Source organism: Carya illinoinensis, chromosome 4 (genome assembly GCF_018687715.1).
Source record: "Carya illinoinensis cultivar Pawnee chromosome 4, C.illinoinensisPawnee_v1, whole genome shotgun sequence".
Taxonomy (NCBI): Eukaryota; Viridiplantae; Streptophyta; class Magnoliopsida; order Fagales; family Juglandaceae; genus Carya; species Carya illinoinensis.
Genome location: NC_056755.1, coordinates 13,490,346 through 13,518,077, shown reverse-complemented (window position 1 = coordinate 13,518,077; position 27,732 = coordinate 13,490,346). Strand labels below are relative to the sequence as shown.

General features: G+C 36.5%; 2 protein-coding genes and 1 long non-coding RNA gene across 3 annotated transcripts; all 3 read right to left on the bottom strand.

Annotated features, from left to right (window-relative positions):
* Positions 1 to 12,422: 12,422 nt before the first annotated feature.
* LOC122308290 (transcription factor IIIA-like) lies at positions 12,423 to 15,519 on the bottom strand. Its single transcript, XM_043121535.1, has 6 exons — positions 15,229 to 15,519; positions 15,010 to 15,144; positions 13,747 to 14,035; positions 13,334 to 13,569; positions 13,067 to 13,210; positions 12,423 to 12,971 (listed from the first exon to the last, which is right to left on the bottom strand). Exons 1-6 carry the CDS (start codon positions 15,352 to 15,354, stop codon positions 12,801 to 12,803), a joined length of 1,101 nt encoding a protein of 366 aa, XP_042977469.1. The 5' UTR covers positions 15,355 to 15,519; the 3' UTR covers positions 12,423 to 12,800.
* A 314-nt stretch (positions 15,520 to 15,833) lies between these two features.
* LOC122308291 lies at positions 15,834 to 18,260 on the bottom strand. Its single transcript, XR_006241973.1, has 3 exons — positions 17,966 to 18,260; positions 17,681 to 17,767; positions 15,834 to 16,471 (listed from the first exon to the last, which is right to left on the bottom strand). It is a non-coding gene; the product is annotated as an uncharacterized LOC122308291 (long non-coding RNA).
* Positions 18,261 to 22,525: 4,265 nt separating this feature from the next.
* On the bottom strand, positions 22,526 to 24,604 carry LOC122306259 (protein FAR-RED ELONGATED HYPOCOTYL 3-like). Its single transcript, XM_043118692.1, has 5 exons — positions 24,010 to 24,604; positions 23,334 to 23,833; positions 22,905 to 23,204; positions 22,713 to 22,817; positions 22,526 to 22,639 (listed from the first exon to the last, which is right to left on the bottom strand). Exons 1-5 carry the CDS (start codon positions 24,602 to 24,604, stop codon positions 22,526 to 22,528), a joined length of 1,614 nt encoding a protein of 537 aa, XP_042974626.1.
* Between the last annotated feature and the right edge of the window lie 3,128 nt (positions 24,605 to 27,732).

The window sequence follows — 27,732 nt, the reverse complement described above, 5'->3', positions numbered from 1 at the left end:
GAGGAGGCTAGGGTTTCGGCGTGAGACAGAGAGAGAGAAGAGACAGTGAGACGAGGATGAAGACAGAGCCACAAAACAGAGATGACGGCACGAGGATGAAGACGACACTTTGATCGGCGGTAAGCTAGGTTTCGGCGAGAGAGTGAGAGAGATGAAGCCCAGGGGGCGGAAGCTGAAGACAACGAAAACCTAATGAAAACGGGTTGAAAACTTAAACTCTCGTTTTTACATAAACCCAGCTACGGGATTTTAAAAGCGGTACCCAGGTTAGACAACCCGTATCTGGACCAGACAGATCCGGATTTTGCAATACGGGTTTCGGCCCGGATTCAATTCGCGCCGAAACCTGGAATTGGAATCCAGTTATCCGGATTTCGGACCGGTCCAGATTTAAATCCAGCCCGGTTGAATAGTCCTAATTATTGGAGATTTTTTATTCATTTATTGATATAATAAAAAGGATAAAAGGAAGATGTAGGTGCCGTCTGTACGTTGAAATGATTTTATATAAAAATTAAATAAAATATTATTAAAATTATATTATTATTTTAAAATTTTAAAAAATTAAATTATTTATTATATTTTATATAAAAATTTTAAAAAAATATAATAATAATATGAAATAAAATACTTTTTATATCTAAACAAGACCCTCAAAATCAAAACGAATAGAAACAATTTTGACTTGCACAGCAACCTGCGGGCAATAGATTTTCAAGTGCAAATGAAAAGTGTTACCGATTGAAAGTGTTACAATAAAAAAATAATAATTTTATAAAAATAAATTTAGAAATTGATATTCCTTTATATAATATATTTGATCTATTTTAATCTATAAAAAAATATATATTTGATTTATTTTACGATAAAAATAAATTTATAGCATGATATATCATATTAAATGAAGTCAGTTTGTAAAATCTTTATATAGTTAAAACATTTTTCTTACTGATCTAGGAAAACACCAACAAAATAAAATTCAAAACCAAAGAATTAAGGTCAAGGAACTTGTTAAAAGAAAAGATAAATATACAGTTTAAAACAAGTTTCAACTCCTAGGTTTTTATATGTTTGGAATTTCAAAAAACTTAGGTCCTGTTTGGTTACATCATTCAGGTTGAAAGTCAAATAAAATATTATTATAATATAATTTTTTAATATTAATTTTATTTTGAGATTTGAAAAAGTTGAATTATTTATTATATTTTGTGTGACAATTTAAAAAAATTACATCGATTAGATAAAATAAGATAGTTTAAATTTGAAGAAATAAATGAGGCCTTAGTTCTGTTAAGGAAATTTAATAATTTGCACGTTTAGGTTGTCCTAGTTTTTAGGAGTGTTAGTAAGTTTATTTCAGTTTAACTAGTCAATATAAGTCTGTTTATCTAGTCAATAGGAGTTTGTTTTGAACGTTGGATAGTGTCTATTTTCATGTTGCATTCAGTTATGTATTAGCCTATTTATAAGTTGTTTGTTTATCAATGAAAAATGAGAAAAATATATCCCCTGCTTCCTACTGTTATTAGTAGTATCAGCGAAAGGTTGAATTCCAAGGAGAGAAAAAAATGAAATTGATGGCTTCCGAAAGTTTTGTATAGACAGTCATTCCACACTTGAGCATGCTCATGGAGAACTTATTGAGGTCCAAAGAATATTGGATGGTTGTTGTTTCTGAAATAGCAGAACCAACAGCAGGTGTTATGTTGACAGATGCGCAAAAGACAGAGCTTGAAGGGCTGAAGTTAAAGGATTTTAAAGCAAAGAGTTATCTCTTCCAGGCTATTGATCGCACAATCTTGGAAACCATTCTTTGCAAAGACACAACCAAGTATATTTGGGATTCCATGAAAAAGAAGTATGAAGGTACAACAAGGGCTAAGAGGCAATAGCTTCAAGCACTTCATTCGGAGTTCGAAATACTTCGAATGAAGTCAGGAGAATCACTTATAGGCTATTTTTCAAGAACGATGGCAATCGTTAACAAGATGCAAATCCATGGCGACAAGACAGAGGATGTTCTCATTGTTGAGAAGATTCTTTGATCTTTGACACCAAAATTTAATTTTGTTGTCTGTGCTATAGAAGAAGTTAATGATGTTGGTTTACTGTTAGTTGATGAGTTACAAAGTTCTTTGTTGATTCATGAGCAAAAAATTAACCAACAGTAAAAAGAAAAACAAGCAATGAAGACCTTATCAGAAAATCACTCTACACCTAGTAGAGCTGATAGAGGACGAGGAAGAGGCAGAGGTTGAGGTAGAGGAGGTAGAAATAACAATGATCTTGGGTACCAACAGCAAAATCATCATCATCAAGAGCGTCAATTTTAAGGAAGAGGCAGAGGACGTGGAGGCCACCACTCAACAACTTATAGATCAAAGTTAGCAGACAAGTCCAATGTTGAATGTTTCAGATGTCATAGGTATGGCCATTATAAATCAGAATGTCAAATTGATTTGAATAAACAAAGTGGAGATCAAACTAACTTTGCAGAAAAGGAAGAAGAGGTGTCTCTTTTGATGGTGTGTCACGTGAAGGAAGAAACTCAACAAAATATGTGGTATTTAGACACTGGCTGCAGTAACCACATGTGTGGAGAGAAGGAGGCATTTTCTGACTTGGATAAATCCTTTCACAGCTCTGTTAAGTTTGGTGACAACTCTAAAATTTCTGTTATGAGAAAAGGAAATGTAACAATCCAAACCAATGGGAATTCCACCCACACTATCGCTAATGTTCTTTTTGTGCCAGATTTAAATACCAACTTGCTTAGTGTGGGTCAATTACAAGAGGATATGAGATTTTTATCAAAGATGGAGTATGTTAGATTCAAAACGCAAAGCTAGGCTTAATTGCTCAAGTTAACATGACGGCGGATTGTATGTTCCCACTTTATCTCCACAACACAACTCATTCGCGCTTCTCGGCAAAATTAGAAGATGAGGCATGGCTATGCCACTTTTGCTATGGGCATATGAATTTTGGTAGGTTGAAAACACTGCAACAAAAAAGCATGGTGATGGAGATTCCTCAAATTACAGCTTCTTCTCAATTTTGTGAAGAATGTGTTGTTAGCAAACAACACCATAATCAATTCCCACAAAGAAAATCTTGGAGAGCGAAGAAAGCATTGGAGCTTGTTCATTCCGACATTTGTGGGCTAATAATACCACATTTTAATGGAGGTAAAATATATATAATTACCTTCATTGATGATTATAGTCGTAAGATTTGGGTTTATTATTTGCAAGAAAAATCTGAAGCCTTTATAGCTTTTAAAAGCTATAAAGCGCTTGTTGAGAAAGAAGCTGGCAATCCAATAAAAGTTCTTCGCACAGATTGTGGTGGAGAATATAACTCCCATGAATTTTTAAATTTTTGTGAGAACCATGGAATCAAGAGACAACTTATAGTAGCTTATACACCCCCAACAAAATGGTGTATGCAAGAGGAAGAACCGCACTATTATGAATATGGTGCGAAGCCTTTTGACAACAAGTGGCATTCCAAAAAGTTTCTGGCCTGAAGCAGTTAATTGGAGCACTCATATATTGAACAGAAGTCCCACACTTGTTGTTCAAAATATGACACTGGAGGAAGCATGGAGCGGAAGGAAACCTGCTGTAGATCATTTCTGGATTTTTTGGTGTATTGCCTATGCCCATATTCTAGATGAGAAGAGGAGGAAGCTAGACAACAAGGGAGAAAAATGCATTTTTCTTAGTGTTAGTGATAAGTCAAAAGCTTATAAACTATACAATCCTAACACCATGAAAATTATCATCAGCCGTGATGTGGTATTTGATGAAAAAGGCACCTAGTCATGGAATCAAAATGGTGTTAAAGAAAGTATTCAATCAGATTTTGATGATGAGGAGAAAGGGCAACAGCCTATGGAGAATGAGCAAGAAGAGGAAGTCACTCAAAATGTTTCAACTGATCAAAGCCCACTTGCAGCTGAATCACAAAGGCCTCAACGTGTTCGAAGAAGACCAGCATGGATGACTAATTATGAGGTAACTGAAGTTGACCAAGGTGATGACCCACTTAAACATTTTGCTCTATTTTCATATTGTGATCCTACCATCTTTGAAGTGGCTGTCAAAGAACCAAAATGGAGAAAGGTTATGGATGCTAAAATTACAGCTATTGAAAGAAATGACACATGGGAGCTATGTGATCTTCCAGAAGATAGAAGACAATTGGTGTAAAGTGGGTTTACAAGACAAAGCTGAATGAGAATGGTGAGGTTGCCAAGCACAAAGCACGCTTGGTAGCTAAGGGCTACAAGCAAGAGTTTGGTGTTGATTATAAAGAAGTCTTTGCTTTGATTGCAAGGCATGATACAATCAGATTGGTGATTGTTATGGCAACTCAAAACTCATGGCCTATCTTCCAGTTGGACATGAAATCAGCATTCCTCCATGGAGATTTGTAAGAAGAGGTATTTATCGATCAACCTTCAGGTTATGTAAAACTTGGCAATAAGCATAAAGTGTATAAGTTAAAGAAAACTCTATATGGATTAAAACAAGCTCCATGGGCTTAGTATAATCGTATATAAACTTATTTTTTGAAGGAAGGATTTAAAAAATGTCCTTATGAACATACACTTTTAATAAAAACTGAAAATGGAGGAAAAATGCTCATTGTTTGCTTATATGTAGATGATTTAATCTACACTGGAAATAATACAACCATGTTTGGACGTTTTAAGAAATCCATAATAGTTAAATTTGAGATGTCTAATCTTGGCATGATGCATTATTTTCTTGGTATTGAAGTGGTGCAGTCTTCTACTGGAATTTTTATTTCTCAAATGAAGTATGTGCGAGAAAATCTTGAACAGGTTTCAGATAAAGGATTGTAATCCTGTAAATACTCCATCTGAGTTTCGTATGAAGCTAAACAAAGATAATGGAGGCAAAAAGGTTGATGATACTCTTTACAAACAAATAGTGGGGAGTTTAATGTATTTGACAGCAACAAGACCTGATATAATACATGATGTAAGTGTGATTAGCAGGTACATGGAATGTCCTATAGAGATTCATCTCTTGGTTGCAAAAAGAATTTTCCGTTACTTGCAAGTATGGGTGGGCAGCGGGGGACCGCCCCCCACTACCCTCACCCCCATCCGCCCCGCCTCCACATGGGCGAACGAGGTACCCCGCACCGCACATGCCAGGGCGAGGTCCCCCGCCCCGCATGCAATACACTAGGCGGGGACAAGGGGCGGGCAGGGCTCAACCCCGCCCCACACTTTATTTTATATTTATAAATATATATTTATGTTTATAAATATATATCTATGTTCTACAAATTAAATATATATAAATATATATTATAATTTGTTAGACATGTTCACAAGTCTCACAAGTCACAAGAGAGTGAGACTTGTTCACAAGATTGCAAATAGCATGGGTACCCTAAGCCACCTTATATATAACTTCAATACCATATAAGAGTCTCACTTGAGCAATGTGGGACTCCATCCATGTCAAGAAAATACTCCTATTGTGATCATAAGGATATGATCATATAGAGGATATGATTTGACTGTTGCTTCACAGATGAGGATTAGGGGTGGGCAGCGGGGCCCCGGAACCCACTGCTCTGCCCCATTCGCCCCGCCCCCGCATATGCGGGGGCGGGGCATCCGCACACCCCGCCCCCCGCCCATATGGTGGTATCCCAACGGAGGGGGGGACAGAAACGGCCTTCCCCCAGTCTGTTTTTCCCCCGCCCCGCCCCGCCCCAGTTACATATATATAATATTATATTATATATATTTATATAATAAATAAGACTAATAAGTCTTCTTATATGAAATGGTGCCGTTTTGTACTTGACAAAACAGCGCCGTTTCATCTATAAGGTTTATTATTAATCCACTAAATGAAACGGTACCGTTTTGTCCATCACGAAATGGCACCGTTTTGTCCATCATAAAACGGCGCCATTTCATTTAGTTTTTACCCTAAGTTTAAACCCCTTCCCCCCCCCCTCCTTTCGCACACTGCCAAATCTTCTCAAAAGCTCTCTCTCTCTCTCTCCCTTCGCCCTCGTGTTCCCTCCTCCTTGTCGCAACCAATCGCTCTCATTCTCTCTTCTCTCTCGCACGACGCACGACGCTGGATGCACGCCGCACGGTACACAGTAAGTTAGCTTGTTCTCTCCTCTCTCTCCTTTCTCCGTTGATTTTTATTTTTTTTATTTTTTTTTAGTTTTAATCGGAGATTGGAGGAAGGATGGGTTGAATCGGAGATGGAGGATGGGATTTGTGACTTGTGTGTTATGCATTCGTGATCATCAAGCATGTGTATTCAGTGTTAGGGTTTTCTATTTCTTGCTGTGATTCTTTCAGATTTCAATCAATGGATTGTTTTTTTTTTTTTTTTTTTTTTGTAAATTTCATTGAAACCCTAGCCCCCAAATTGATTTAGGGTTTCAACTAAAAAACAATTAGGGTTTCAGATTGGAACCCTAATTTAATTTGGAATTCCAATCCAAAACCCTAATTTGATTTAGGGGTTTCATGGATTGAAACCCCCAAATCAATGAAACCCTAAATTGATTTGGGGTTTCAGATTGGAACTCCAAATTAAATTGGGGTTCCAATCCGAAACCCTAATTTTGTTTGGGGTTTCATTGATTGAAACCCCCAAATCAATTTAGGGGTTTCGTGAATTGAAACTCATAAATGATTGAAACCCCTAAATCAATATAGGGGTTTCAGATTGGAACCCCAAATTAAAACCCTAATTTTGTTTAAGGTTTCATTGATTGAAACCTCTAAAATTAATGAAACCCCTAAATTGATTTGGGGTTCCAATCCAAAACCCCTAAATTGAATCAATGAGACCCCTAAATTGATTTTGGATTTCATGGATTTTGGGTTTCAATTAATGAAACCCATAAATCAATCTAGAGTTTCGGATTGGAACCAACCGAAACCCAATTATTTTTTTTTTTTTGGGTTTCATTGATTGAAACCACTAAGATGAAATGGTTACTAACTTACTATCAACCCTAAATTATTTATTTATTTATTATTTTATATTTTATACTCTTTTATACATGATATTAAATACTTGAATGATATTATAATATTATATATGATTTTTAATAATTTTATGCATTCATGATGTTAATTGAGGGGTTTCATTGATTGAAACCCCTAAATGCCTTTTGGGGTTTCAATCGATGAAACCCCTAAAAAAAAATCCAAAAGATGTGTCGGTCTACTATTTGTATGCAGTTTTTGATGATTGTGTTGGATTGCACTTTGAATTTTTTTTTTGTTGGAGAATCAGGAACGTTTTCGGATTTCAGTGATAGCTTGCCTGCCCCAGCCAACACCTCTACCCCAGAACCTAACCCTACTCCTACCCTTATAACAAGTACACATTGCCTTGCCCCGAAGCCCACACAGGGCAAGAAATCTGTATCCATAGTTTGGCAACACTTTACGAAACTAGATGGTGGTGACCCCAACAACCCACAAGCTAAATGTAATCACTGTGGGAAAATATATGGATGTCACTATAGGAAACATGGTACATCCTAGCTGAAAGTCCATTTAGAGGAACAATGCAAGAAGAGTCCAATTTTAAAATCCTTGATAGAGAAGGGTCAATTTAGACTAGATTTTAAAGTGGCGGATGAGAGTAGTGGGGCCGGGGGGCCAACATTGAAGGGGTATATGAAGTATAATCCCGATGAGTGTAGAAAGAAGTTAGCTCGTATGATTATCATGGACGAGCTGCCTTTTCAGTTCGTGAAGGGTAAAGAGTTCCAAGAATTTGTCCAAGAGTTGGAATTGAGATTTCTACTTCCTTCTCATCACATTATGGCAAAGGATATTAAGAAGATGTACATCCGTGATAAAGATGTTTTGAGGGGCCAATTGGCGGGTTTGGTAGTTTGCCTCACTACCGATACTTGGACTTCTATCTAAAATATGAATTACATGTCGTTGACTGTGCATTTTGTTGATGTTGATTGGGTTCTACATAAAAAGATTATTAAATTTTGTCAAATAAATGATCATAAAGGTGAGACGATTGGGAAGGTCTTAGAGGCCGCAATAAAGGAGTGGGAGTTGGAAAAGATTTTGTTTGTGTCAGTTGATAATGCGTCATCTAATGATGTCGCCTTGGGATATCTAAAAAATTATCTTAAAAATACAAATAAGACATTCTTGGGTGGTGAATATTTGCATATTATATGTGTTGTACATATTTTAAATTTAATTGTGATTGAGGGGTTGAAAGATGTTGATGACTCGGTTGCACGAGTTAGAATGGCTATGAAATGGGTGAGGTCTTCTCCTTCTAGATTGGAGAAATTCAAAGTTGCTGCAAAGGCTGCGGGCATAACATTGAAGAAGGGTCTTTGTACTGATGTTCCTACCAGATGGAACTCAACCTTCTTGATGTTAGAGGCGGCCCAAAAATATAAGGCAGCCTTTCAATTATTGGGGATGAAGACATCCAATATGTCAAATACTTTGATAAGTACAGGGGATCATGAAAGTCTAATGATGATGATTGGGTGGTAGTTTCTACTTTCATTGATTTTCTTGGATTATTTTATGATGTCACATTGAATATATCTGGTTCTTTGTACCCTACATCTCATGGGTTTTGTCAACAAATATATAGGGTAAAAGAAGAATTAGAAGATATGCATAGGGGTTCCAATGAAAAGATGAGGGGGATGACAGTGACCATGATGCTAAAATATGACAAATATTTGAGAGATTTGACTAGAATGAATATTTTCTTATATGTGACTGTTATTCTTGATCCTCGTCTGAAAGTTTAAGGCTTGTTATATGGGTTGGGACTTGTTCACGATCAGGTATGGATTGAACTTATTGGTGAATTGGCCCAAGATACTCTGAAAAAATTGTATGATGAGTTTGATGTAATTAAGGGTGGTACTATATCGAAGACACATACACCGACCCCAACGCCTTCTATAGACACCGTGATCGAGCCTCCTACAAAGAAGCGCAGAATGTCGTGGACTAAGACCCTCGCACAGAATCCCATACTAGTCCATCAATCTACGGAGGTCATTTCTGAGTTAGACAACTATTTGTCAATAGATATGGTCCAAGATGATGATGATAATTTCGATATATTAGGATGGTGGAAGAATGCCTCAAAGAAATATCCCATCATTTCTGAGATTGCCCGCTGTATTTTGGTCATCCCTATTAGCACCGTTACCTCAGAGTCAGCCTTTAGTACCGGAGGTCGTATATTGGATCATTTCTGTAGTTCATTGTCTCCTACAACTATAGAGGCATTGATATGCACACAGAGTTGGACGATAGGAAAGGATATTCATGTTCCGGATATTTTAGATTTTAAGAAGACTGATGAGGGTGGTGATCAGTCTGGATTTGGACCACCTGGTAATTGTTTTTTATTTTATTATTTTAATTTATTTATATTCATTTCCATTTCATCGTTATTAATTTTAATATTAATTTTTGTAGTAACACATGAGACATCTAGCACCTCTGCAACATAAAAATGTGCTCAAGCCCGGGCCACCCCAACTATCACACCCCTTGACTCAAAGACAAGCCACAGCTGACAAGCCTCTTTAGAATATTTAATTTTTAATTATTTGTTCATATTTTGTATTCAATGATTTGTAATATTGATACAATGTCTCTTAGACACTTTTATGTTTGTAATTTTGTAATTATTTAGCCTTTCAATTTTGTAATAGCTTAGTTATTATTATTAGTTTATTACGTATTAGACTCTTAGACTAGTAACTTTTATTAGCCATAAAATTAATTACCATTCATAACACTTTTTTTTTAATCTGGTTTTTAATTTTTTTTTTCTTTTTACTTATAATTTTATGGGCTAAAAAATGAAAATGGCCTAGAAGCTTTTTTTGGGCCAAAAATACAATTTTGTGGGCCATTTTTGGTCCATTGCTGAGGTTTATGGGTCCAAAATGGCCTAGAAATTGCTCTAATCCATTTTTGGCCTAGAAAATACTTGAAGGGGGTGCGGGGGGCGGACAGATTGCCCACACTGTACCCCGCCCCCGATGTGCGGGGGCGGGAGACGGGAAAAAATTTTCCCATCTGCCCCATGCAATGGGGGCGGGGGGGTTCTACCCTCACCGTATGGTGCAGGTAGTACCCCTAATGAGAATAGGATTATAGATGAGGATACTCCTGCTATAATCACAAGGATATGATCGTAGATGAGGACACAGAGTACATCTGATTGTTGCATACAATCACAGATGAGGAAACCAAACAAAAGACACCCCAAAAGATTTCCCACAGAAAATTGGAAGACTGCTGCCACATTGCTGAGGACAAAACCGAGAGTTACATAAAGATCTGATTCGTTCTGTTTTTATTGGGATGCGATAGCTGAAGAGTAACATAAAGGTGATTCAAAATGGTGTTTACTAGCTTCAAAATGGTGCATAAAACCTAAATTTTCTGCTGCTTTTTAAGTGCTCTGATTCCAAAATAAAACCATTAAGGCAGATCTCTCTCTCTCTCTCAAAAAAAAAAAAATGGAATGGTTTTTGAACATCACATCAAGAAAACCCCAAGCACGTGACCAGATAAATGGAGCCTGATGAGTTCAACAATCTGCTCCAACAAAACATGTAGTTGGCATCTACATTACAATCTAAAGCTCATACCAGTTTTCATGTAACTAGAAACTAGAATGGATCTCATGACACACGAAGTAATTACAAGCTTTTAATAACTGAAATGAGAAAAAATAATTCAGAAAGAAAAAGAAAACTTATAGATAGCAGCTCTTGTTACCGCGTAGTCCTCTGTTAGATGCCTCACGATCAATAAATTGAATACAAATGAAATTCCTCTTGACAAGAACTGCGTAGCAAATCCAAAATAGAAATGGAAAAGAGCAGAAAAAAATAACAAAAACGATGCAGGATAAACTAAAACCAACATAAATCAAATTTCACAGAACAGGAGAATCCGTTTGCTTACTGAGAAATGTAATGAAAAGAAGATTGAAAATAAAATGTTAAATACTAAGTTTGCCGCTACTCTAAATACGATAAAACATATATTCCACTTGATGAAGGGACATAAGTGATAAGACGCCGATTCTTACATTTTTTTTTCAGCAACCAAACAGAACAAATTCGATTTCAGCGAGCAAGGATCCACACTTCAAAAGGGAAATAAAGCCTAAACTCCATCAGTTGACGAATGGAGCTGAGTTTCTTTCCTCATAAATATAAAATGAAAACAACTAGAGACAAATTACATTTAAAAAATTTCGTGCCTTTTCCACTGCATTCTAACCAACCAAACGGAGGATAAAGAAAGTAGAGCTAATCAGGGAATGCACAATTCAAAAGTATTTCATCATAAGATATGGAGAACTAAGAGCACTTCCAATGGATGTTTCATCCTATTCTTTAAAATACGTCAACAAATCTCATTTTTTCTATTTTACATACTGACTTTTACAATATATCATACATCAGCTTATCTATTTTTTCTTCATATCATTTTAATATTATATCTTTTAATATTTTATGAGAGAAAAAGTACAATAAGAGAGATTAATTTTAGAGAAAAAGTACAATAAGAGATAAAAACAAATAAAAATATGTTTACATTTGTGTACAATTGCTTCTACATCTAACGGCAATACTATACACAAATGTAAAATAGAAATAAAATGAAACATCTGTTGGATGCTAGTTTTAGACAACTTTTCTTTAAATTTTATATAACAAAATTTATTGTGAGTGCTCTAACCGAGTGTATTTGAAAGTGCGAGAAGGAGGAGGCCTTCCACATCTCAAAATGAACCGATTTGGTTAGTTTTAAATCCGACAACAAAATAAACGAGTCGGATCGGATGAACGAAGCGAATAAAATAGGAACAGGTAGAGGATGAGCTATTGATCGGACCTAATAGGACCCCAACTTCGCAGCAATTGAAAACAAAACCGAGGTTTTTTTCTTGAACAATCTTTTTAGAATAATGATTATCATCATCTATTTTATTATTATCCTCTAATCATCTTATATTATAGTATTAAATAATTAATAATTATTTATTATATTTTATTTATAAACTTATAGATGAGATAATTTTAAATAAAAGTTAAAAATTAAATAAAATATTATTTTTTAATATTATCATTATATTAAAATTAAAAAAAATTAAATTATTTATTATATTTTGTATAAAAATTTAAAAAAATTATAATAATAAGATAAATTGAGATAAAACACTTTCCAATTCTAAACAATCCATTAATACCACATCAAGAAATGTTAAAAAGATTATAAAACAAATAATAAATAGATTTTTCCATGATTTAGAGCATGTAATTTTACCTCCAACAACCCCTCCGAAAATGGAAAATGATTTTTATGCAACATTATTTCTCTTCTTAAATTTATCTGAAGCCCAACATCAAAAATCCTCCATGAACAAGTTCACTTCAAAACCCTTTAACTAGTTGCCTATCGAAAGCCACGGCCCAAAAAAAAAAAATTACAAAAGGTTCGGTCCAACAAACAAAGGTATATCTACACTAATTTTGTAATAATGCTGTGAATGAAGAGCATTGGAGAACCTAAGGACACACTAACTTGCAGTATTTGATAGAACGAACCTCATTATACAAAGATGCTAAAAAGCTATACACATCAATCCTAACGAGCTTGATATATATACCGAACTCCTATATATTTATAGTGGTAGAATCCAATCCACATCGTGTGAAAAGTGCCCGACTCATTGCTAATCCTCAGTCGTCTGAGCGAGCAACCAAGAAAGGTAGTCAGATCCCTCTTCCGATTGACTCGGTGGAGTGACCCTCTTCCGAATCAGCATTTCTACCGTTGGGTACTTCCTCTTTCGCCCACCCTTAGGCCTGGATTGATATCTCTCGTCTGATTCTTCAAAATCCCCCTGAACCAAAAACAGTAACAATCCCGACCATAAATGTTATTTTCAAACCATGTCGCAAAAGGATGTTAATCTAGATGAAAGCACAAGATGCTTACAAGTGTATAAACATGGTTCCCTGTCTTTTCATGATTATCTCTAACATGCTTATGTGCGAACCTCATGCCACAACCAGAAAAGCTACAGGCAAAAGGTTTAAGTTCAAGGTGGACGGCCTTCATGTGCTGACGGAGATTTGATTTCTACAAATATAAAAATACGCGATAAAAAAAATCAATAAAAAGCCATATAATTATTCGTATCTATTAATTCAAAAGCTAGAAAATAAACTTATAATGGAAAATCTCAATGGTGTAGCAGCTTACATTTGAAAAAGTTTGAAGACAACCCTTGTAATTGCATTTGATTCTCTCCAATGAACCTGCGGATTCATGTGTTCGCTGGTGTCGCTTAAAGTTCTTTCTCAGCTGCCTGGTGCCGCATATCTCACAAGTAATATGTTGGTGGCAGGACTGGATGTGAGCCTTAAGGCATTTATCGTTTGCAAAATAATTCATACAACCAGGCTCGGAGCAGAATGCCTCCACCGAGTCTAGTTTAACTGCAGCAGTAAAGGCATACATCAGAGATTGCCATCATTTGAACGAATATCTAAAATCAAGAAAGACTAATTATTTTCTCATTTACAGAAAATAATCCACACTGCCATACAAAAAGCAATGGGGAAATATCCGGACACATTTAAAGGAGTTGGAATCTGGAAAGCAGGGCAACTTGCCATGGGAGTCCTCATGCTTTTGCAGCTTTGACGCAAATCTGAAAACCTTTCCGCAACCTATTTCCTGGCAGATATACTGCTTCTGGCATTCAGCTTGAGGGGAAGAGCAATCCTCGCTATGGAATTCTTTCATGTGCCTTTTCATGTTGCCCTGGAATGAAAATTCAAGGCTGCATCTCTCGATTGGACACTTAAATAGTTTACCTTGGTGCTGAAGAAGATGACGAGTCAAGTGGTCCTTTCTTCTGTAACTGGAATGGCAATCATCAACTGGACAAGTATACGGCCTCTGCACCCAAATCAAAAGTACCATACATTTGTTAAGAGCTCGAGGATAACTGACCAATATATCTAGATGTACATGAACAAGAAGCCTTCAAACCTCAACTTGAAAACACCATGTGAATGAGGCTTGCTTGAAGGAGCTTCTCAGGAGGTCTCCCACCTGATACTAGTCCACTCAAGTCAGAAGATGAAGCCTCGCGCATTTTGGAGTTCTTTGTATGGGATCCAATGCTTCACACTTTAACATATACGTAACTATTCCTGCAAAATAATGCATCTTTAATTGACATGGAAACTAAATATATGCCATTAACAAGGTGCAGACGGCCACAGATGAAATTGATAGTTAAGAAAGAAAGCAGTAGCATCTCAGCAGTGTCTTCAGACGTTCCACCCCACCACTCATAAAACCCATATTTTGACACTTGAGGTTATTTCTGCCTACTGATTAGTGAAATATTCAAATGAATTGAGTTCTCTACCCAAAACAGAAAAAGAGGAAATGAGAAATTGTGGCCTACAATTGAGATCAAATTGGAACAAAATCCATCACGTGTTAGATTCTTAGAATGGAACACCATCATCAAAGTAAAAATTAAAATTCTTTCATCCTATCAGGTTTCGTTTTTTGCTTTTGAGAAACATTTGGACAAGTAAGTTCGTACTCTCTTAAGGTCATCCAACTCATGGAAAACATCATTACACACACACACACACACACAAATCATGCCGATTAAATATTTTATCCATTGAATTAATACGATATACATGAAGAGCTCCAGTAAAGAATACCAAACAATCAATTACAAAAATGGTTATTCAGCCAGCGAGAGATTCCTGAATCACTTAAGCTCATATAACCGACCAAACCAAACCCAACACAGAATAAATTCGAGCAAGCAAATCTAAAGCGAGAATAGGTTAATTGAACCACAACGAGAAAAATAGCATAAAAAAAGAAAAATATTCCAAAAATACCTCAAGTGAATGACTTTGCATGTGTTGCTTCAGATACGCGGGTTTACTGAAAGCTGCACCACATTCTGAGCAAGCATTAGATTTATTTCCCTTTATTTTCTCTTCCCCATCAACTTCAATCTCTCCCATCTCTTCCTGAACCACAGGAGAACAAAAACTAAGTACAAAACGAAAAACATAAATAAGCACGTATTAGCGAGAGAGTGAGAGAGGGAAGACCTGGTGATGAGCGAGGATGTGAGAGGTAATAAGGGACTTCTTGGACCTGCAGATGCCGCAAAAATCACAGAAATAACGCCTAATGTCTCTAAATATCGGCTTTTCCATCTCTCCAATCTCCTCCATCTCTCTTTCTATCTATCACTCCAATCAAGCGAGAAAGGAGAAGCGCGGCGGCTGTGCAGATAGATACTTTTATCAAGCGAAGCAAGGGGAAGAACCCTAGTGCTTCAGCTCGATCGAGCTCCTCTCGGGTTTTGTTTGGTTATTCGGCTTTCGAGTCTATAAACTTAGATGGGGAAGTACCTCTGGGCCCAAGCTAACACCATTATATCTCGACGCATCAGCAAAAGAAGGATCTGGCCCATTTTAAAAAAAGGTAAATTAATAAGGCAATGACAACTAAGGCCTCATTTGTTTCTTTAAATTTAAATTATTTCATTCTATCTTATTATTATAATTTTTTAAATTTTTATATAAAATATAATAAATAATTCAACTTTATAAAATTTTAAAATAAAATTAATATTAAAAAATTATATTATAATAATATTTTATTTCATTTTCAACAAAATATTTTATCTCATTTTATCTAAACTGTATAACCAAACGAGCTCTAAAACCCACTCTCCATGGGATCTTCCACTTTCGTGGTGACATATTAAGCAAATCATGTCCAGCTGAGTGGTTGCAAAATAGTTTCTACCTCTCCTTAATTTTAAAGTTCGACACAAAATCTAAACAAAGGATTCGATCTTGAAAAATCTGACTTAACATGAACATGATGTTTGATGGAAGAATTAAGCATGACATTTGGCTTGGCGATATTAGGGGGCCAATTATGATGAATGCTGGTGTTTATTCTGCCAATGTTGTTTTACCCGTTTACCTTAGTATTTTATTTTTCTTTTCTTTTCTTTCTCTCTCTCTATATATATTATTAATCTTAAAACAGGGAGCAGTGTAAAAGTCCATTTTACACCCTCCAATCAAAAATTGATACAGAAGCATTTTCATATCCTCAAATTTAATTGGGTTCCTAAATTCCAACATGATATGTCTCGTTTAATTCATTACCCTAAACTATTTTATGGGTCAATTAATCTCGTACAACTAAATAATTGCAAAAAATAACAATTTTATGCACTTTAAGTCTTATGAAAGAAAGGCTCAAAAAGATTATTTAAAACGTACCTTTTAGGGTCAAGCTAGCTTCTCTATCAGAAAGAGATATATATAGCATCTGCATTGTACAATATGGGTCTTAGTAATAGCATAGCTGCTGATTCGAACAACTCCTTTTGACTAAAAATCGGTTTAAATTATTATTATTATTATTATTTTGTATAAATTAAAGGGTTAAAGCTGCTTTCATCTTAAATTATTATGTTTTACATCTTGTATCTCAAACTATCAAAATTGACACACTGCATACTCAAACTACTAGGAAATAACAAATAGCACATTCGGTCTAGGCATGACAAATAAGTGACATGACACAATCCAACAAAGAGTTCTATATAACAATCGGCAATAGCTGGTGACAGTTAATTTTAATAATTTAAAGGGATTACAAGCATATTTCATCCTGAATCAGAATAAAGGTAAAATAAGAAAGCCCCTAAAACAAAGAGTAAAAAATGGCCCAAGTCTGTCCTGGTTCAGGTGAAACTACAAGTTCTCGTTTCTTAACATGGGCCAAATGCCATAAAAACAAGTCCTACAAGAGCTATTAAGAGAAAATGATCTGGTTTTTATGGCCATCAACTAGTACCATCACAATCTTTATATTGGTCAGAACTTTAGAATAGAACACGTGCACTCGCAGGGAATATAGAATGGTTGAAACTAAACTTATCGAAGCCTTTGGAAACTCAAACATGATGGGGCCAACAAAGTGAACAGCCAACTAAACAGCCAATTATGTACTTGTATTTCATGTAATCGACTAGCTTAAGACCAATAACTAACTCTATACACCTCTACAAAGCAGACTTGCACCTGATGAAGGGATGTAGGAGATTTCAGAACTATACAGTGAAGGCTAAGCTCAGTTCAATCAAGTAGATTTCCGAACTGGGAAAGAAAACATTGAAATAATCTTCGTAGGTTTAATCTGAAAACATAACGTACCCTACAATCACAACGTTAATCGCTGTCACGACTGTTAAGAAAAAACAAATCCCCAAGCACAAGTCCTAGATAAAAATTCAGGGCTAAAACATGCAAAGACCACTACTGACTCTTTCAGGACCATAAAAACCTATTTAACAGAAAAACTTGTCCTGTTCAGGATTGGAACAGACTCATTTCAAATCACTAAGGATGATATGGAACAATTGCAATCTTCCATCCATGTAATCTTGAGATTTAGAAGTGACATGGTTCTGCATTTATTTCCAAAATAAATAATAAAAAGAAAAAGAAAAAAACGATCCCATCTAAATCTTACCTCGCAGGCTAGGTGATAAAGGTGGAATGGCCAAATAAATCATGGAAACAACTGCATATCTCACTGACGGTGAGACCCAAGTTTTGCCTATCCAATGAAACATTTACAACAGATTCAAAAATCAAGAAATATATTGTTGAGTTACGAACCAAAAAGAAGTATTTACAACGGAGAAAACCAACATACTCATAAAAACATTACAGATCTAACCCATAAAAACTACTCCTCAAACATACCCAAAATCAACAAAGAGAGAAAAAAACAAACAAAGAAAATAATACATACCCGTGGATGAAAACGACGACACGAGGATAAAAACGACGCTTTGATCGGCAGAGGAGGCTAGGGTTTCGGCGTGAGACAGAGAGAGAGAAGAGACAGTGAGACGAGGATAAAGACAGAGCCACAAAACAGAGATGACGGCACGAGGATGAAGACGACACTTTGATCGGCAGTAAGCTAGGTTTCGGCGAGAGAGTGAGAGAGATGAAGCCCGGGGGGGAGGGGGGGCGGAAGCTGAAAACAACGAAAACCTAACGAAAACGGGTTGAAACTCGTTTTTACATAAAACCCATTACTCTTCTTTTTAATTTAAGAAACTTGTAACACATAGGCGATACACTTGTCCACAATAACTTTCCAAATCTATCCCATCCAATCCAAACCCCACTCCTCTTTCCATAATTTAGAGCATGTAATTTTACCTCCAACAACCCCTCCAAAAATGGAAAATGATTTTTATGCAACATTATTTCTCTTCTTAAATTTATCTGAAGCCCAACATCAAAAATCCTCCACGAACAAGTTCACGTCGAAACACTTAACTAGTTGCCTACCGAAACCCACGGCCCAAAAGGAACAAAATTTAAAATTTAAAAAAAATAAAAAATATTACAAAAGGTTCGGCCCAACAAACGAAGGTATATCTACACTAATTTAGTAATAATGGTGTGAATGAAGAGCATTGGAGAACCTAAGGACACACTAACTTGCAATATTTGATGGAACGAACCTCATTATACAAAGATGCTAAAAAACTATACACATCATTCCTAACGAGCTTGATATATATACCGAACTCCTATATATTTATAGTGGTAGAATCCAATCCACATCGTGTGAAAAGTGCCCGACTCATTGCTAATCCTCAGTCGTCTGAGCGAGCAACCAAGAAAGGTAGTCAGATCCCTCTTCCGAGTCAATCGGTGGAGTGAAACTCTTCCGAATCAGCATTTCTACCGTTGGGTACTTCCTCTTTCACCCACCCTTAAGCCTGGATTGATATCTCTCGTCTAATTCTTCAAAATCCCCCTGAACCAAAAATAGTAACAATCCTGACCATAAATGTTATTTTCAAACCTTGTCCCAAAAGAATGTTTATCTAGATGAAAGCACAAGATGCTTACAAGTGTATAAACATGGTTCCTTGTCTTTTCATGATTATCTCTAACATGCTTATGTGCAAACCTCATGCCACAACTAGAAAAGCTACAGGCAAAAGGTTTGGAAAAGTCTGTATGCCCCCGGGGAGTAACCCCGCCACGGCCTCGTGGCCTACGTGGCATAATAATGAAAACGGTGTCGTTTTGATTTTGGCTAAATCTCTCTCCTCTCTCGCATTCAATGTTGGCATCATCCCCATCTTCCCTCATCTCTCTCTTCTATCATCTCCCTCCCTCGAGCCCCGTAACCCTAATCGGCCACACTTCTCCCTCTCTTCTCCCCATCTCTTCTCTAATCGGCCACACTTTTCCCTCTCTTCTCCCCATCTCTTCTCCTGTAACCCTAATCGGCCACCTCTCCCCCTCTTCCCCCCATCTCTTCTCCCGTAACCCTAATCGGCCACTTCTCCCCCTCTTCTCCCGTAACCCTAATCGGCCACTTCTCCCTCTCTTCTCCCCATCTCTTCTCCCGTAACCCTAATCGGCCAATTCTCCCCCTCTTCTCCCCATCTCTTCTCACGCAACCCTAATCGGCCAAATCTTCCTCTCTTCTCAACCTTATCATCCGTAACCTATCTTCTCCACATTTCTCAAACCCTAACCCTAACATTTCTCAAACCCTAACCCTAATATATCCGTCGTCCTCCCTCTCGCCCAAACCTCCATTTTTGACGTCGTCACCTCTGTTCTTGCCTATCACGGTTTCCGTTTTCGACCCGTCGAAGACTAAGAAGGTAGTGAATCTCTCTCTTATCTCCCTCAGTTAAGCCTGTGAGGTTCTTTTAAGTAGGTTTTCTTCGATTCATTACAATTGTTGGGTTACAATTTTAAACCTGTGCGTGGGTTTCTGTTGGTTATATGCCGTGGGCTGCTGTTGGGTTATATAAGTGGGTTTTGATTTCATGATTCTGGTTGGGTTATTGATTGTTGGTTTCTGTTGGGTTATATGTCGTGTGTTTCGATTTCATGATTCTGGTTAGGTTATTGATTGTTGGTTTCTGTTGGGTTATATGCCGTGGGTTTCGATTTCGTGATTCTGGTTGGGTTACTGTTTATAGGTTTCTGTTGGGTTATATGCCGTGGGTTTCAATTTCATGATTCTGGTTGGGTTATTGTTTGTGGGTTTTTGTTGGGTTATATGCCGTGGGTTGGATTATGGTTGGGTTATTGTTTGCTTGTTGTGTGTTTATGATTGATTGGGGGGTTGTGTTATCTTTTCTGGGTTTTGTTTTAGGGTGGTTTGGCATTGTCCTAATGAACTGTGTTTACTTTGATTAATGTTTTTGGTTGCTGGGATTGACTATGACATTATTTTATATAATATTCGATTGTTGAATTGATCTTGATTTTTTTATAAAAATTGAATATCGTTACAACATAAATATATGGGAATAAAGAGGATTATTGTTGAAAGTGTGATTGTTTGCTATTAATAGAAGACCTTCAACATTCCGCAGTATCATCTTCAAGAATTGGTGTTCTGTTTTTTGAAGTTATGAAGTTGCTGATTTTAGTTGTTAATAGGCTAGGTAATGAAGTGGCAGATACACTAGCTAGACATGCTTAGAATGTTGAAACAATTGAGATGTGGTGGGATTGTTTTCATATTTAGATTGACATTTGATTGTTTTATGCATCTCTACACTTTCTCCCGAGATGGTTCTGTTTCGAGTTTTATTCTTATTTAAGCTATATAATTATGGTTGGGTTATTGTTTGTGGGTTTTTGTTGTGGGGTTGTTATTATCATATTGGATTGGTTGGATTTTGTTTGAGGGTGGTTTGGCATTGTTATTATCCAAGAAGTCATTACATTGTTTTATGGGGGTTCATCTTAGAATGTCATTATCATCCTCATCAATATCTTCTTCATCTTTTCTCGAACGTATTTTGGGTCAAACATTGTGCTTCTGCGAGCTTGAAGCCACTTTGAAATGGTCTACAACTACAAAAAATCCCAGACGACCATTTTTGGGGTGTTCAAAATACAATACCCAGGTAACCACACTAATTAGATGCCACGACCATCTTTTAATATATAATTTTTAATTTCCAGTACAGTTCAATTATTTCTAATAATTTTTCTAAAATCATTAGGGCTTACCATACTGTAAGTTTTTCAAGTGGTTGGATAGTAATGAAGTGACTGAGCTACAAGTTCGAGAAAGGGCCAACAAACTGTTAAAGAAAGAGAAAGAGGTTGAGAAAATACTCGAGCATCTCGATAAGAGAGAGATGGAGCTGCGTAAGATAGTGGATCGCCTTGAGAGAGTGGAGATCGTACTAACCAAGAAAATCGACGAGGATATGCAAAAGGAGTTGGTGCATGCAGCACAAGAAGCTAAAATAAGGCGTTTAGCTTCCCTACTTCGGATTTATTGTTGTTTTGCCTGTGTACATGCATGTTACCTAGTGTTATATTAGTAATTTGGGATTTGTAGTTCTTAGTTCATTGTTAGCTCAAATAGTGTTGTACATTTCTATTATTTTCTAGTATTGGCTCAATTTGGGATTTTAGTTACTAGTGCTATGTTTGTAGTTATTTGGTGGAATTGGAAGCACCAACGCTTCACAAGAAACTGATGTCTATGCATTTTGGAACTTGTTAGCATGAGTAATAGATGGTTTCAGAAGTAGGATTTTAATCCTTGCTTTTTTCTGGTATTATTTTCTGAAGGCAAAATGACATTTAGAACTTAGCATTTAACGCTTCAGGGACACTTTGGCAGGCAACCATTACGTAACCACTATGCTGGTGAACCCAAAAATCTTTGCCTTACATGGATGCGTTCAATTATTTGCACAATTACAACCCATATGAACCCAAAAGATAACTTCTAATGCACCAATCCAGCTAGATACTCAAATACACCTGATTTTAGTTTCCAACTTCACAATCTGAATCACTAAATCTCCAAGCACTAATAATTCATTCCAACGTAACGTTCTGCTCAAATACCTGCATACTTTCCAACAAATTGGTCACAAACCGAAATACACCAACTAAACTTCCAAATTCACAATATCCCAAATAATTTCTGGGCATGAACACTTAAAAAATTAAATGCATGCCTATTATACAACTACAAATATTTCACAATATCCCAAATGCTCAAATACACCAGCAGAATTTCCAAGTTCACAATATCCCAAATAATTTACACCAACATGAACACTTAATCCCAAGATAAATTCATCTCAAATACATGCATATTTTCCAACAAATACTTGACAAACCCAAATGAAATGCTCAAATACACTTAAATTCGCTCCAATCCGTGATAAATGTTTCCAAATTGGATTTAATTGGGAACCCATTATTGCAAAGGTTGTGATCCATCCAACCCAACTTGCATCTGTAAATATTAAACAGAAAATATTTTATTTTTGTAATAGAGAATACTTCACAAACTCGAAAATGAGGCAGGATCACTTACGCTTTTTTGACTCTGCAGCACTATTTCTTGTGGTTGGGTTTCAAAAAGAGCTGAAGCCGTGCTTTCTCTCTCTGCCATTGGCTGTTGACACACAAACTCATCAAATTAAACTAAATAATTGGTATCCTCGATATACTTATACTAATTAACATACCTGCATGTTAGACACATCAAGCTTAGAAGTGCCAAATAAATTCCTGCATACTTCCACAATAGGCGTATTTTCTCTTTCCGTGACTCGGGTGTGTACTCCTTCTCGCTAAAAATGTCGAAACAAATAAAAATACATTACATCTTTTAATTCATTTATAAAATAAATTCTAAACTCAATAATATATATATGCACCTCTTTACGCTTCCCCTTTGCTGGTGCTTTCTTTGTCTTTACTTTCGCTTTCCGCATGTCTATCTTCATCTTGGATGCTCTCCTCAGAGATGGAGGTCTGCATTTTCCTTTAACCACACGTGAGCTGTGTACTTCCCCAGTCCCACCGATCGTAGTGGCATTTGCCGTACTATCAACATTGGAACCAATTTGAGTCATCGATGGTGGTTCTTCATTGGCACGATAAAGCTCAATCATTGCCTCTAATTTAGTCATCGCATCCTCAGTATGCTTACTCAAACCCACTGTATGGGTAATCATCTGATAACATATACTTAAAAGACTTGAATATCTATTAGAATCTGGCCGTTGTTCCCCTTCATCGTAGCTACTTTTAATTAAAGTGTATCACCTTTTAATATCCTTCCTCTATCGATCTAAAATGTACACCTTCGGCAAATATTTGATATCGTTACACCTGAATACGGCCAAAATGTGCTGACACAATATTCCCCTCATCTCAAATAATCCACATGAGCACTTTGCAACTGCATCAATCTCACTAAACTCCACAAAGTATTTAATCAACTTAGTAAACTCTTCCAAACAAACTTCATCGTCAACCATATATGTCTTTACGGCACCAACATAATTATGTAACTTTGGATTCAAATCAATGATACCGTTCACTTGTTGCTGAGCTTCCTTGAACTTAGCAATCGTGTACAACTCTTGGAACCTCTTTTCAATCAGAGATCTAGATATGCAGGAGATTGTGACATTAAATGAATGGAAGTTCGCGAGATTTTCATTCTCAATTTTTTTTTTCAACACGTTATCAAATTGGTCTACAAACTCCTTTAAGTTTGTCCTAGAATGTACATAACCGTCAAAAATGCATTCATGCTCTCGCTTCGCTGCGTGGTACTCATTCCAGCCCAAAAACAATCCTTCAAAAATGCCAGCACCCAATGTTCACGCTCAACGTATAAGCTATGCAACCACACATTCTCATGCAAGTTGTAAGTGGTAAGCAACTCATCCCAACATTTTTCAAACTCATCTACATGCTAGCTATCATATACACATTTCATTAATGCATTTTTCATCCCAGTTTTGTAGGAACCATATGAGCCAAGCTTCTCCGGAACTTTCTTCAGTATGTGCCAAAGACAAAATCTGTGCCGGGTATTTGGAAAGACAATCCTGATTGCATTTTTCATCGCCCTATCTTGATCAATGATAATAGATTTCGGAGTGTTACCATCCATGCATTGCAACCATGTCTCAAATAACCACACAAACGTCTCAATATCCTCGCTAGAAATCAACCCTGCTCCCAACAAAATTGACTGTCCATGGTGGTTTACACCAACAAATGGTGCAAATGGCATCCCATATCGATTCGTTAGGTATGTGGTGTCAAATGTGACCACGTCACCAAAATATTGGTACGCTGCTCTACTACGGGGGTCTGCCCAAAAGACGTTCTTTAACCTTCCGTCATCATCTATATCCATCATATAAAAGAACCCAGGATTTTTGTATTGCATCCTTAAAAAATACTGTCGAAGTGCTCTGGCACCACTTGCGCCAAGTCGTAGATGTCTTGATTTGTCAATATAATTACGACAGTCCTTTTTCAAAAATGGGAGATTCTCGAACCCACCCACACCAACAACGAGAGATCCGTAACTCTTATTCGCTCGAATGCTAGCCATATCATTTGTCTCTAGAACCCTTTTTACGGCATCACTAACTTTTTTATTACATCGAAAGAACCGGGATTTTTTCGGACTGAGGCCATGGTTATGGATATTATGTACTATCGTCAACCGAAGCACTCCATCTTGCCTTACATTCCATCTTTTCTGTCGGACGTGGGTTGGCAACATTCAACGTGCGATTCCGGGCTTTCCCACCACGGGCATAACAAAGAGTGACATATCTAACAGAGTTATCTTCATCCCTATCAGTCCGTTTTGTCATCACCCCAAATCTGCATTTTTTATCATACTCCTTATAATAACTTAATAGCTCTTCAAGGGAATTAAACTTCATTCTCGACTTTGACTCCTCAATCGCCTCATCATCAACCACTTCGACATTCTGAGATGTCTTGCCACTAGTATTATTACATTCCGTAAGATTTGGTCTATCCTCAGTACACTCATCAACTATAAGAGATGCACATGGCGCTTCAGATTCCTCACCATCAGTTTTATTATCCAGCTCTGAACCAACTATTTTGCTCGTGGCTGAGCTTGTATTGCTGAAAGGAGTCGGCTGTTCCATGAACTGTTGAAATGAGTAACCAGTATTCTACAACAAATTATAAAAGGATATCATATAAAAATGTTGCAACCAATATCTTATTCTTTTGATAGTTGCAAATAAGCCAACTTATTATGAATAAATCCAGATCAATCAGTTATCACTACCTGTATGTTGATTGGATATTGGTTACCAACCAGATATAGTAGAAAGGTTGGTGACCTCGTAGGCATTGCTCCAAAGTAATCGGGCATATAATTTGGAATGTTTTGACTACTTGATGGTATGGCCTAACATGTTATTAGATAAATGTTATTGATGTATTTTGGAAAAAAAATACCAAGAGTACCAATGTAATCGATTTTTTCAATTATATAACATACATACCTCGGATAGGGGATTTGAGGTAGATAATGTCTGCGGAGTTGGCTGATTTTTCTCGTTTTCCCTGCTGGAAAAATATAATAGAACTGGCACCAATTAAGTAATTCAACATAAGTACTAACAACTGACAATCTCATTGATCTCATCTCTGAATCCAAACTTAGAAACACTTTTTTTCTTTTATTTTTATTTTTCCTTTTTCTATTTAGTTGTTATTTTCATTTTCTAGTGAGTTGAAGATCTTCATTTGAGTGCACCAATAATAAGAACAAGAGAAATGATTGGGATCCTGATAATGGTCCCGAGCATTTCTATCGACATATGATTTTACATATATATATACCCCTAGTGATTAAGTATTTTTTATTAATATTGTGAATTTAAAAAAAATATTTAAGAGTATTTTAAAAATACATGAAAAACAAAGAAAAATGAAAACTTTCTTACACATTGGCCCGAGTTGGTGGCTGTAGCCTGTAGAGCCACTCTTAAAATATTAACAAAAACCAGAACTTACAAATTAAATTCTAATACATATTGAAACTTTAGAGACGATGAAATTAAACTCTAAACAAAGCATCCAACACAACATGCATCGGTACTAGATTCTCTCTAATTTTATTTGTTATTTTCTTTATTCCCTAGTTTACAAAACAGGTGAGTTTTTCAATAATAAAAAATGAATTTCTACAAGGTAAAGGCATACTTTCAGAGCTATGTTTCCCTTGGATTCAGCCAAGAATAAAAAATAAAAGTTTGCCTTGCATGTACCGCTAGAATTTTGATAAAACCATTCGGGTTTAGCCGAAAAACAAATGTGGTCTGTCCGAAAATAACATTACAGAAAGCACAACATGATAACTTCACAATCAGTTGGATTCTCTCTAAAGATCAGATTGTGCATGCTAATGAACTAGCCGATCTTCTGCCTAAATGAACACATTTCACGCTGTCTTGCCTTATCAATAGGAGTACTAAGCAATAGGAAATACAAACAAAAACAACCACAAAATATTTAACGAAAACAAAGACAGCAAACGACATTCACAAAGCAACAACACAAATCAAATGTTCATACACAAACTCAGTGCCAAAATCGTTCTCTTACCCACAAATGTAGATGAATGTGTAAAAAAAAAAACCCAGCTAAAGCCTTGGCGAGCTCTCTGGTTCCGTCCCAGTTAAAGCCTTGGTGAGATCTCTTGCGCAGTTAAACCCAGTTTCCTCCTTGCGTAGTTCTCATCCTTTTTCATCCCAAAATCACACGCATCTCTTATCCACAGATGCAGATGATAGAAGCTGGTAAAAGGTCACCTGTTACAGCTCATCGGCAACGTTGGGAGGTTCCGGTTTATGGATCCTGCGTCTCCTCCTTGTTCACCAGAATCGACCCGTCTCTTACCCACAGATGCAAAGGAAAGAAGCTGGTAAATGGTAAATGGTCACCTGTTACAGCTCGTCGGCGAGGTGGGAGGTTCCGGTTTTGGGCTCCTTCGAGTTTTCTCTTCAAAATTAGCTGAAAATTGCTTCCCCCCCTCCCTCCCGAGTTTTCTCTTCGAGTTTTTTTTTTTTAATTACCGGCTGACGTGCGAGGCCACGACAGGGTTACACCCGGGGGTATGTAGCACTATTGTTAAGTTCAAGGTGGACAACCTTCATGTGCTGACGGAGATTTGATTTCTGCAAATATAAAAATATGCGAGAAAAAAAATCAATAAAAAGCCATATAATTATTTGTATCTATTAATTCAAAAGCTAGAAAATAAACTTATAATGGAAAATCTCAATGGTGTAGCAGCTTACATTTGAAAAAGTTTGAAGACAACCCTTGTAATTACATTTGATTCTCTCCAATGAACCTGCGGATTCATGTGTTTGTTGGTGTCGCTTAAAGTTCTTTCTCAACTGCCTGGTGCCACATATCTCACAAGTAAGATGTCGGTGGCAGGACTAGAAGACTCGAGATTAGCCTTTCATGTTTGAAAGTGTGCTCTGGGCCTTTGGCATGTGTAGGAAAACTTTCTTTTTGACAATAGCGAGCGAGAACAACAATATTGATATTTGTAGTGTGCAACTGTCGATGCTTTTTTATATTCTAAAATAAGCTAGTAAAAAATATAAAAATTTATGAAAAATACATGATATTTAATTAACATTATTTATAAAAAAAATAGATTAAAACATTATTTAT